At 39.8% G+C, this 12,082-nt stretch overlaps 1 protein-coding gene across 1 annotated transcript; it reads right to left on the bottom strand.

Moving 5' to 3' along the window:
- Positions 1–2,658: 2,658 nt before the first annotated feature.
- Positions 2,659–10,456, bottom strand: LOC113023759 (stromal membrane-associated protein 1-like). The gene is made up of 10 exons (XM_026170106.2): positions 10,181–10,456; positions 9,592–9,725; positions 8,487–8,572; positions 8,296–8,371; positions 8,044–8,106; positions 7,845–7,920; positions 5,928–6,055; positions 4,959–5,175; positions 3,995–4,332; positions 2,659–3,316 (listed from the first exon to the last, which is right to left on the bottom strand). Exons 1-10 carry the CDS (start codon positions 10,296–10,298, stop codon positions 3,182–3,184), a joined length of 1,371 nt encoding a protein of 456 aa, XP_026025891.2. The 5' UTR covers positions 10,299–10,456; the 3' UTR covers positions 2,659–3,181.
- Between the last annotated feature and the right edge of the window lie 1,626 nt (positions 10,457–12,082).

Below are 12,082 nucleotides of genomic sequence, written 5' to 3'. Positions count from 1 at the left end.
TTTCAAACTGGGTTGGAGTTGCAGCAGGGCGCAGAAACAGTTGAGAGATAGAGTGGAACAAGGCCAAACAAATTCAAGGGGCTTTCAAGCCCTGCCAAGCATGAGCTGCATGTTATTTTTCAAGCCTCTGTAAGTGTTTTGATCATCCTGTGCAAGCAGAGTATTCGCTTTCAGCACATTCTCACCACTGAACACCTTTCAGGGACACATATCCTTCCGACTTAACTGAATGGTGGCTGTTTAACAGGTAGAGCTGGTTTGATAAGCCACAGCGTGAAGACCAGTATGCATCTATTTAGGCAAGGCTGTGCTTACAATAATGTTTACTACTATGAAAGAGGGAGCTTATCCCAAAGAATAGCTTTGATCCTGTAGCATTTTTCTCCAATGACTGTAAAACTGATTTTTCAAACCACATCCATTTTTAAAAGTTTCCCATAAGCTGGGTGGATGTGTAGAGGAACACATCCTAGCATGCAATAGGTGGAGAAACAAAAGACATGTCTTGTGTACTGAAAAGAACACAATTAAAATACCATTTAACAAACACAAAACTCGGAATAACTACCGGATGAAAAAGACAAAAACCACTTGATCAAAACTACTCTGAGGCAGACTGAAGCATATTTTCCCTACTGGCTGTAAACACATAGTCTGACTATGATTTTCCAGCTCCTGCAAGGCCCACAAATTAACTTCAACAAAAGAGCATTCACTGCACCAGCTATATAAAAAACTTTATATAGCCTACTGTATGTAATACTGCACAAGCAATGTTAGGAAGGGAGAAAACTCAGCAAGTTACCAAGTAAATAAAATCAAATACGTAAATACACATTACACCATGAGCGTATATCCGCAGAATAGTAAGCACATAGCTTATCAGTAAGACAGGAGATTTGGGGCAAAGACTTATCATATAACTTGGCCTTCTATTACAAAGATTAATGTTACACTGCCACCAGGTGCTTGTTACCGCCACACTTTGGTAAGTAAGAAGTTGCTTCTTTACTGAGAGACTTGCTCTCATGCACCTAACTTAAACTTTATAACAGTAATACAGTGAGCATGGCATAGTCACATCTACATTGTGTTGCTGAAATGAATATCCATCAAAGTTCAGGAGACAAGCTCTAACTTGACTTACTTGAAGATGCTTTGTGCTGGTTTAGATTCATTGTGCTGCTATACAGAGCTCTATTGTTAAATAAAAGCCTCTAGCTCAAGTGAAGGGCTACAATGCGTTGGCATTACTAGCAGTGCACAGAGAACAAGTTACTGAAATAATGTAACCACAGTCCAGCGAACCTCTTCCACTCTGCTCTACAAGAGGAGGAGTGACTCACAGCAGAAAAACGCCTTTGGTTCACAGCCCACAGGGACTCTCGGTCCGCACTATGGTGCAGTGTAGTTTGGGTCTTAAATCCCATTTTTTTTAAGTCGCTGTGAAATACTTCTGTCCAGCTAAAACTTTCCACTGTCTCAACACTGTCATCTAGAGGACAGCAGCAACATAGTCTTTTAGAGAGCTGTGCTGTGCTAAATGTCAGATACTCTCAATGTTGGGAATTAGAATAGCAACCAGAGGCTACATGTCTCTACCAAGCAGTAAAATTCGAGTTAACTCGTGTGTAGGTAGGTAGTATCATGACTTCAAATGTAAAATATGGTAAATTCCTTCTATCCTATTCCCAATTTCAGGTTCTGGATAATGTTACGAAAGATGTTTTTGCAGAGCAATGTGATGTCAAGCTGTGATACATGACCTTTTGGATATAATTAGTTCATCCAATTAGATATTTGTGGGATATTTTGTCATGGTTTTGAAATATTGAATTATGGTTATTAAAAATTAGAATCAAGACACAGTGACCATGAGTTCAAGTGACTCGTGGTCATAGCAACTCATGAGAAAACTGATTGTGCCAAGTTTGAATATTCAATAAGTATTGCTTCAGTAAGAAGATGGAAGTGTACATTACTGGTTCTGAATTATAACCACCTCACGTGGGGATGTTCTTGGTTTGCAAAGTACCCACCGTCTATTTTTCATTCCATCTTGATGATAAAAATGTGTATTTCACAGCGACAATGTTCTCTTCCCGTGTGACTCTTCCGCTTGAAGGGGTGGCTCTGGGTGTGGTTCAGTTGGTCTCAGGAATAGTTTGCATGTAATCAGTAACCCCACCCAAGTGTGAAAAACCAACGCTTTTTGAACAACTGCCTCCATGAAAACAATTCATAAATGTAACCTGTGTCCTAAAATTGTAAGGACTAAGTAACAAAAACACATCAAATCAGGAACTTCAGTTTAGTTCATGATTTTATGAACTTTGGGCCTGAATGCTTGTCCCAGGATCGAGAAGCACAATAGGAATGCAGACTAGTGGATTTGTGAAGAGGGAGTCTCGTGCTTCATCTATGTACAAGGCCAAAGTGCTTTGTGTGAGTCCGCTAACAAGAATGCATCCAGGGTACATGTTGTGAAGATTATTAAGTTCACTGTGTTTATTTTTAGGGCCACAGCAGAACTAGATCGAATGTTAGACAAATGAGAGAAATAAAAGTGGGTGTGTCCCTGCAACAATTACATTTCACCAATTTGAGACATAAAAAAAAACTTTGACATCTGTTTTACAGAACACACGTAAAAGGAAATTATTTATTATCACTTTAATTTTATAGGGGAACCACCAAGTACTTTAAAAGAAGGTTATACAGCGCTGTACATCTGGGAGCAGTGTCAACTGACCTCATAGTCATACCCTTCTCCCTTTAAATACTATTCATTTAAATGTTCTATAATCTTATAATGATACAGTGATACAATAAAAGCTTGTTTAACTGGTCCTGCAGCTTTTCTGATATGTCGATGTTGATGATGGGACTGTTGTTTTCTTGTCATTTTTTCCAAAAAAGGAAAATAAAAGTTATGATCAAAAACCATACGACAGGCAGAAACTGCCAGGCTGTAATCCTGTATGACTCCCAATTCACTCACACAATAGAGAGAAAGAGAGACAGAAAAGGGAGAAGGAGAGAAAAAAAAAAAGAGATACAATTTTCATGTTCTGAAGGCTGGTCTGTGATCGAAATGGGCATCAGTTCATAGTGAGGTACGGAGAAGCACATCCTGCAACCTCGACTTTTACTCTGCCCAACCACCGACCTGCATGAAGGCTCACTTCCATAGCTGTGTGCTCAGAGTCTGGCCAGAACCAGTGGGAGCCCACCCGCCCATAGCTGACGGAGGTTGACCAAAGGCCATCTGACCACCCGCGCCATTCAGAGTCAGCCCTGACATCTGCTGGTTCACCTGGGGATGTTACAGAGGTTAGTGTGAGTAACACTAGAGCAGGATCACCTACATCTGACTTATTACCACACCTTGCCTGGATTAGAAATAGTCACTGAAGATTAACTGGGACAACATTATACTACTACCCATCCACCCGCTAGTAGTTCATTACTGAAGTTCTGACTGTGTCCCAATTCCACCCTGCGTGCTAACTGTAATAAAACTCTAAATAATGTAATGTTTTATGCTAATAATAGATTAGTCTTTACAGCTGTGAGCAGCTCCTACAATTTCTGCGTACACTGCATTATGGGAAATAATTGTGTACAGACAGCATGCAATTTTTATAGCATGTGTACAGATTGCTTTAAGTTCATCTTCAATTTGAGTGTCCACACTTACAATTAAACTACTTACAGTATATATTAGGGATTTAGTGCATAGTTACAAATCTGCTGCATGCTTGTGCTGCCATCTAGTGAATACTGGATGCTCCATCTCTACAAAGTGTACAGTAGAGGGCTTCACAATGGACTATTGTGCAATGCACCAACTCTTCTGGGTGTGGTCACATTTGAGAAAAAAAAGTCTCCTGTGACTGTGACATACTTGAAACCAGTAGCACAAGTCTTAACATGAGGTCTCTTGTTAAATAACCTCACACAATGCTGCAGTACAGCGAAGCTATTTCCTTACCTGACCCATGTTCCACTGAGCCTGCTGGCCAGGCTGGATGGCATACATGCCCTGAGCAGGCATCATGCCTGTAGGCATTGCACCACCCTGTGGTCCCATCATTCTGGGGGCCATGCCCATCATACCGGTGGCTTGCGCGTTCCCCATGAAGCCATTAGGCATCGTCATCCCAACCATCATTCCTGGACTGGGCCCCATCATGGGTGCACCGCTCTGAGCCATCATGGCACCCATGACAGTAGTGGGTGGCATGGCTGTACCCATACCAGGGAAGGCCTGGTAACCAGCTGCTGCCTGGACAGGAAACTGCATCTGAGAGGGGCCCATGAACATGCCAGCTGAGAGGAGGCAAGAACATAAAAAAAACAAGTTAGTTTTTGAGGTATGGGTCTGTTTTGAAAACTTGCTTGTGTGTTTTAAGGAGTCTGTTAAGCAGGAAAATAAGTCAGCAAAGCTCTGTGAGACTGAGCTGCAAAATACAGGTATCTACTTGTTCCTTGTGGATCATGTGATGTCACCACATTTGCATTACTTTAACAAGCAAAGTATTAGTCAAGGGCAGTGGTTCCCAAAGTGTGGGCTGTGGCCCTCTGGTGTGTTGCTAAGGTACTGCAGGGAAAAGGAGGCAGTTTACAAAAAAATAAGAACCAGTTTATTTTCAATTCAGTGGATCAATGACCTTAAAATACTGCATTGCATTTAAATAACAAATAAGAATCCAGGGTTTCTGCATCTTCTAGCTCATCAATGGCAGGGAAAGAATTGCATCTATTAGGTGACAAAACAAAAGCTGTCAATGTAGACTAATTAATCCAATAAAAACTAAAAGGACTCATAGGTCAAAAAGAGTTGTGGTTAAAGTTTTAAGTATGACTGTTTCTACATAAAATAGATTTTTCTTCGTAACAGGGTTGAATTTACAATATGGCACTGGTGTTATTTCAGTTTGTGTGTAAATCCTTACCGGTGGGGGGCTGCTGGGACATGCTGTTAGTCCCATACAGAGACAAGATGGAGTCCTTGGACAGGGGCTTCTTGGCTGCGTCATCAGCTTTAGTGGTGCTACTGCTCTCACTAAACAGGTCGAGGTCTCCCTGTAATGACCCTGAGTTGGCTACTCCTCCTGACACTCCATGTGCTGGAGCTTGTGTCGGAGTGCTTGCCGAGTTATTGGAGCTCACCTGGAGGCAGGAAAGAGATTGAGATGTTTAGAAGATTTAAAGTCCGATGACAAAAAAAGCACCCATTTTTGTGACAAATCTATGGCTCACACGGTTTTATTGTGTGCTGTACAAACGCAACTAAACAAAATTTACAAATTAGCAGACAACTACCATTAACAAACAGCAGTAGATCCTTCAATAACAGTACTGTTTGGGCGGTCTTGTTGGGGGGCCTCTTTTAGCTATGTATAAATGTAGATCATAAATACAAAATGGGCCTATCCTGCATGATTACTCTGATTCAGCTGTGATCTATTAGTGAGATGTTAGTAGCCGACAGAGATAGGCTTTATCTCTATAATATAGGTAATAAAAGAGAATTATTGATTAAATTGACTAAGTATTAATATATTTAAATTTTATACCTAACTGATAAATTCTTTGATTAATCAAAATTAATGAATGCAGTGATAATAAAAGTAAACACTGCATTAAGCCCCATTTCAATGTTAAGTCAAGAGTGCCTGATTTACTGCATTCATATTCTGAAGTGTGTTTCTGCCTCTCTTTCATTTAAACTCACTGTCTCTCAGCACTGGTGATACTGTCATGCGGGCTATTGACGCTGATGGTTATCATTTGCCTTTTTATTTTTTACTGCACATTTAATTTCAATTTTACAACCAGGCAACAGTGACTGTTAAGCCCTGCTGAGCAATAATCGGAATTTGGATTTAAATCTGAACTGGGAAATGCTTTCTCAATTTTACCTGAGAAAACTGAGCTGTGGATGTGGATGAGGGCAGGGGATTGGAGACCATGGGGCCGAATATATCCAGGTCATTATTCTGGCTTGTGCTTGTGCTACCGTTGTTAGCTGATGCAGCTGTTGGTGCGTCTGTGACAGAAAGAAGGAAAAATTTGTTTTACAGGTGGAACTTAAAAAAAATACATCAGGAAATAATAGTTCCCACTACCCACTGACCATTTCCTGATTGTGGTCTGCATTAATTAAAAGATCTTTATTTAAAGTTCAGGAATATAATCCTTATAGAACAGGCTAATTGACATAGAAAGGGTGTTAAAAGTGAACAGAACTGCTTTCATAAAATGTTTTCTTTTCTTTTTTAAATATTCAACTGTAAAAACCTCCCACAGCTACAAAGCTGCCCACGCAGTGAGAACAACAGCTAGCGCAATAAAAAATTAATCAGCTTAGCCCATTTAGCTCACTAGCCACAGAAGAAAAATAACAGTAAACATGATATCCAAATAATGCAAGCAACCCTTAAGCCAGTCAAAAACACAACAGCATCTTCTTTTAACTGTAAATAAAGGAAGCCTCTTTAATAAAATGAATTATTCCTATGAACCAAAAACCGATCATAGCTATAATGCTGAAAAAAATAAAGTACAGAAATTTAAAAGCAAGAACTAATGTGAAGATATCACAATTTGATGACAAAGGCGCACACTGTTCAAACAAAACAGCTGAACATTAAGACAGAAAAATATACATAACTTCCATTTCCATTCACATCAGAGTTCCTCTTGGCTCAGAACGAGCTTTTGGGGAGTGACTATTTATGCAAACAGAGCTTGTCCTCATACTGTAAAGGAAACATGTTTGTGTTTATGCATTCTCCTTTATTTCTGACCATTTGAGAAATCAAAGTTGTCAAAAATGCATTAATAAATGAAAAAAAATTCTACAAAAGAAAAAAAAAAGTGCCTTAGTTAATAACGCTTTGGAAGAAGTTGCTAAAATCTATCCATGCCAGAAAACCTTGCATGTACTAAAAGACCTACTTTAAGTGATCTAGCAATCAAGCCAAAAGAAAACCTATACTTGGTGCAAGGATGGCAGAGATATCTATGTTGTGCAATCCAGTGTTGCCCCTTCTTCTTTCTTTCCTGCTACACTTACTTAATACTGATCCAACAAAAGTTATACTCTAGATAAACATCAGGATTTAAAGTAGAAACAAGAAGTTACATGTCTACTGCAGCAGCTGAAGCACTTCCTCTTTTCAACTCAAAAACCTTGCAGTGGTTTTTTAAATTGAAAGCAACAGAAATAACATCACAGCCACAAGTAACAGCAGCGTGTTGAAAAGACGTCAGCGCAATGTTGATACAGACAGCGGAGAAGACCAAATGGTGTTGCTATCTATCATTTACAAGTGAGATGGTTTAGTTGCTGTGTTACAGATATGCTGATAGTTGACGCAACCAAACCCTTTAAATATGGTACTTTCTCTCTCCTCCATTGTTTGGTAAACACATGCAGAGCCACATGTTTGAAACGAGAAGATAGCACAGCTAAGGGTGGAGACAATCTTTAACGCTGAACCAAAAAGTAAACAATCTCAGGTAACACCACAGCATCAAGATGCAGAGCTGAGCAAAGTGTAGAGGTAATCACCATCACATAAACAGTGATTTTACAGTGTAAATTACAGTGTATTTTGATTGCTAGATGTCATGTACTACATCCAGATATCACCTTGGAAACTTATCTATACTTAAAAATAAAAACAAATAAACTCAGACATATTAATTATCCTAATTCTGTACACAATATATTAGTCAGAACTTTCCCACAGCACATTCTACTCTCACACTAAATCCCCCAATAAGGATGTCCTCTGGCGGTGGTGCTAAACTTGAATCATTTTCACACTCACCAAGGCCTAGTAGGTTCACAGAGGGTTCTGCAGTCTTAGCAGGGCTGATTTTGGGAACTGGCTTGGACTCTTCACTCTTTAAAAAAAATGAAAGGGTTGTAAAATTCAAAAGCAGAACAAACTTAGTGTGGATAAGAAAACAATGCTAAAGGGCATATTGAGACAGGTTTATTATTACTGGAATACATGCGAGACTTACCTTGGTGTAAGATGACACCTTGCTTCCTCTGTCGGGCTCCCTTTCTTTCTTACCATCTTTTGGCTGATAAAAAAAGAATAAAAGAAAGAAGAATGAGTGAGTACAAAACATTATGAAGATCTAGATCAGAATCGGAATACTTTATTATTAACTAAGGAAATTATGTGGGTTACATTTGCTCCAAGAACAGACTAAACTTAGAAAATAGTACAATAAATGAATAATTTCATGAAATGTTTAGTTGATACATACACTGGTGCCATTGGTCACATTCTTGCTGTAGTATTTCTTCTTCTCATATTTATCCCTGATGAAGAATTCCACTGCTCTGAGGTCAGGGTTAAGAGAAAAATGTAACTCCAAGAAAAGGCAAAAAACGGTTAAACATATGCTGCATGGCACTTTTTTGTTACATTTGTGGATTTACTCTAAGCGAAGGATACTGGTCTGTTTGAGGTCTTCTAAAGCTATCTGGAAGGTTGGCCTCATAAAGCCGCCTGGCCTTGGTATTACCCATGTCCTGTATACTCTGAAGAGAAGACAAAGATGTAAACAAAATGGATAATGTTAGGATACAGTGTTTCATTGGGGCAATCAATTGACTAAACACATGATAAGTTCGCTCATAACAAATATGGCACAACAGATAAAAATGGGTGTACAATACCTTATGTGGCACTTTTCAGATATGAGAAAATAGCCCCCAGGTGATAAGCCAACTTATGCAGTTTGACTGAATAGTTTATATTGTTAAGGTTAAAAATACTGCAATCAGTTTTGGTTTTAGTCATTGACTGAGGTTTGACACCAATATTTCTTCAATATTCCTGGCAATTAAGTATTTAACAACACAAGCCTGGATATTTTGAAGCTGTCATTAAAATGTCAACTAGTTGTTAGTATGACAGCAAGTTCACTTGTACAGTAATTTGCAGTTTAAAAAGTGGTTATTAAAGTAAATTCTAAATGACATAAATGAAGGGTATTGATAGTCCTGATGACAGTGCAAAATGAAAATTAAAGCTTGACCCACATTACGGACAAGAAATTATGTCTTTAGCCACTGAACAGAATTTCCTGTTTTTGTGTCTGGCCAAGTTTCCTGAAGTGCAAATGAAAAATCAGCAATATTGTAACAGCTCTGAACCATCAAGGAAGGTTACATTTAGTGGAGAACACATATGCCCAATCAAAAAAAACATTTCACAGTTTCTAACCATATTTATGCTTACTGTACATAAAAAAGGATTAGAGAGCCAATAGCGGAATACTTGGCAAAGACATTTAAATGTCACATTTAAAAAAGGAGAAATGCATTCAGTTCTTGTGTTCATTTACATTTTCTGCTTTATTTATTTTCAGTGTAGAGAAGTTATGGTACACCTTTAAGCTGATTTGCATTTTTTGTATTCATGTTGTGCCAGTAAGCAAATCAGTCCAGAGGGACTTAGACCCAGAGTCCCTTGACCTCTCAGCCCCCAGGGCTACTGCCCGGTAGGTCAGTTCAGCAATGCACACAGGAAAAGTGGAAAAACAAGAAATCAGTACCTGGATTTGTTCTGTTGTCCATTGGTCCAGGTTGACTGATTTCACTCTGGATATGTGCACTCCCAGGTTCCTGTGGATGCCAGCACATCGGATGCAGATAAATACCCCCAGATTCCAGGATGCCCATCTTGGACCTGTTAATGACAGTTAAACCCAGTTTGGGAGGTGAAGATACAAAAACGCCGGAAGAAACACTCAAACATTCTAGTCTTTGTTGTGACTTGAAACGTAGGATGCAAGTTCTACATTCTTTGTCAATGATCTAATTTAAAAAAAAGTTGGCTGAAGTTTCTTAGAAAGACCTGACACAGTTTGTTTACCGCTTGCAAATCCCGGTAACTAAGCATACGGCGACGAGGGAGAAGCCCTGTGGGGAGCTTATGTAGCTTTAGAGAAGTTAGCATGCTGGTTAACCACTTAGTTTAGCTTAAAGGGAAGAATGTCAGGTGACTAGCTTGGGCCAGTTAGCTAAGCTAAGCTAAGAAGCGCGGATGTTATACTGTTAGTTACCGTTACTGTTTGATTCTGAGTGAAACTGCTAACTTTGTACAGTTAAACAATAAAATCGCCGACAAAACGAACACCACACCTTTCGCCTCGCAGTCGGCGCAGTACTTGTTGTCTTCCTCTCTCAGCATTTTGGACAGGATGGCCTGGTGCTGTTCGTTGAGTTTTTGGGCCTTCTCTCTCTCCGAGCGTGTCGCCATGCTGTCGGCTTTGATCGGGCAATCTTAATTAAAAGAATTCTAATTTATTCAGTGGTCAATCGAGAAAAGTTTCCGATAAAATAGCATAATCAGAGGTATGATCGCCTCCGACTGGGATATGAAAACACCCGGAACCGGAATCGCTTCTCCGCCCACAGGTATTCTATAGCTGACGCGGCGGCCTCACTGGATTGGATGGGAGGCGTGACGTTGAATGACGCAAAACATTTCTGACGAAATAATTTTAACATTTCCGCCAAGAAACTGGAAGCTTAGCCTTAAAAGCAAGGCCCTAAACAAATCTCTGCAATTAAAGAAAATAAACACAAAAAACCGTCTAAGTATTTTAAGTACTTGGTAGCTGAAACCATCGATCATTGCATATACAGGGAGTGCAGAATTATTAGGCAAGTTGTATTTTTGAGGAATAATTTTATTATTGAACAACAACCATGTTCCCAATGAACCCAAAAAACTCATTAATATCAAAGCTGAATGTTTTTGGAAGTAGTTTTTAGTTTGTTTTTAGTTTTAGCTATTTTAGGGGGATATCTGTGTGTGCAGGTGACTATTACTGTGCATACTTATTAGGCAACTTAACAAAAAACAAATATATACCCATTTCAATTATTTATTTTTACCAGTGACACCAATATAACATCTCCACATTCACAAATATACATTTCTGACATTCAAAAACAAAACAAAAACAAATCAGCGACCAATATAGCCACCTTTCTTTGCAAGGACACTCAAAAGCCTGCCATCCATGGATTCTGTCAGTGTTTTGATCTGTTCACCATCAACATTGCGTGCAGCAGCAACCACAGCCTCCCAGACACTGTTCAGAGAGGTGTACTGTTTTCCCTCCTTGTAAATCTCACATTTGATGATGGACCACAGGTTCTCAATGGGGTTCAGATCAGGTGAACAAGGAGGCCATGTCATTAGTTTTTCTTCTTTTATACCCTTTCTTGCCAGCCACGCTGTGGAGTACTTGGACGTGTGTGATGGAGCATTGTCCTGCATGAAAATCATGTTTTTCTTGAAGGATGCAGACTTCTTCCTGTACCACTGCTTGAAGAAGGTGTCTTCCAGAAACTGGCAGTAGGACTGGGAGTTGAGCTTGACTCCATCCTCAACCCGAAAAGGCCCCACAAGCTCATCTTTGATGATACCAGCCCAAACCAGTACTCCACCTCCACCTTGCTGGCGTCTGAGTCGGACTGTAGCTCTCTGCCCTTTACCAATCCAGCCACGGGCCCATCCATCTGGCCCATCAAGACTCACTCTCATTTCATCAGTCCATAAAACCTTAGAAAAACTAGTCTTGAGATATTTCTTGGCCCAGTCTTGACGTTTCAGCTTGTGTGTCTTGTTCAGTGGTGGTCGTCTTTCAGCCTTTCTTACCTTGGCCATGTCTCTGAGTATTGCACACCTTGTGCTTTTGGGCACTCCAGTGATGTTGCAGCTCTGAAATATGGCCAAACTGGTGGCAAGTGGCATCTTGGCAGCTGCACGCTTGACTTTTCTCAGTTCATGGGCAGTTATTTTGCGTCTTGGTTTTTCCACACGCTTCTTGCGACCCTGTTGACTATTTTGAATGAAACGCTTGATTGTTCGATGATCACGCTTCAGAAGCTTTGCAATTTTGAGACTGCTGCATCCCTCTGCAAGATATCTCACTATTTTTGACTTTTCTGAGCCTGTCAAGTCCTTATTTGACCCATTTTGCCAAAGGAAAGGACGTTGCCTAATAATTATGCACACCTGATATAGGGTGT

This window comes from Astatotilapia calliptera, chromosome 6, assembly GCF_964374335.1.
Source record: "Astatotilapia calliptera chromosome 6, fAstCal68.1, whole genome shotgun sequence".
NCBI lineage: Eukaryota > Metazoa > Chordata > Actinopteri > Cichliformes > Cichlidae > Astatotilapia > Astatotilapia calliptera.
This window is presented reverse-complemented; position numbering and strand designations above follow the sequence as displayed.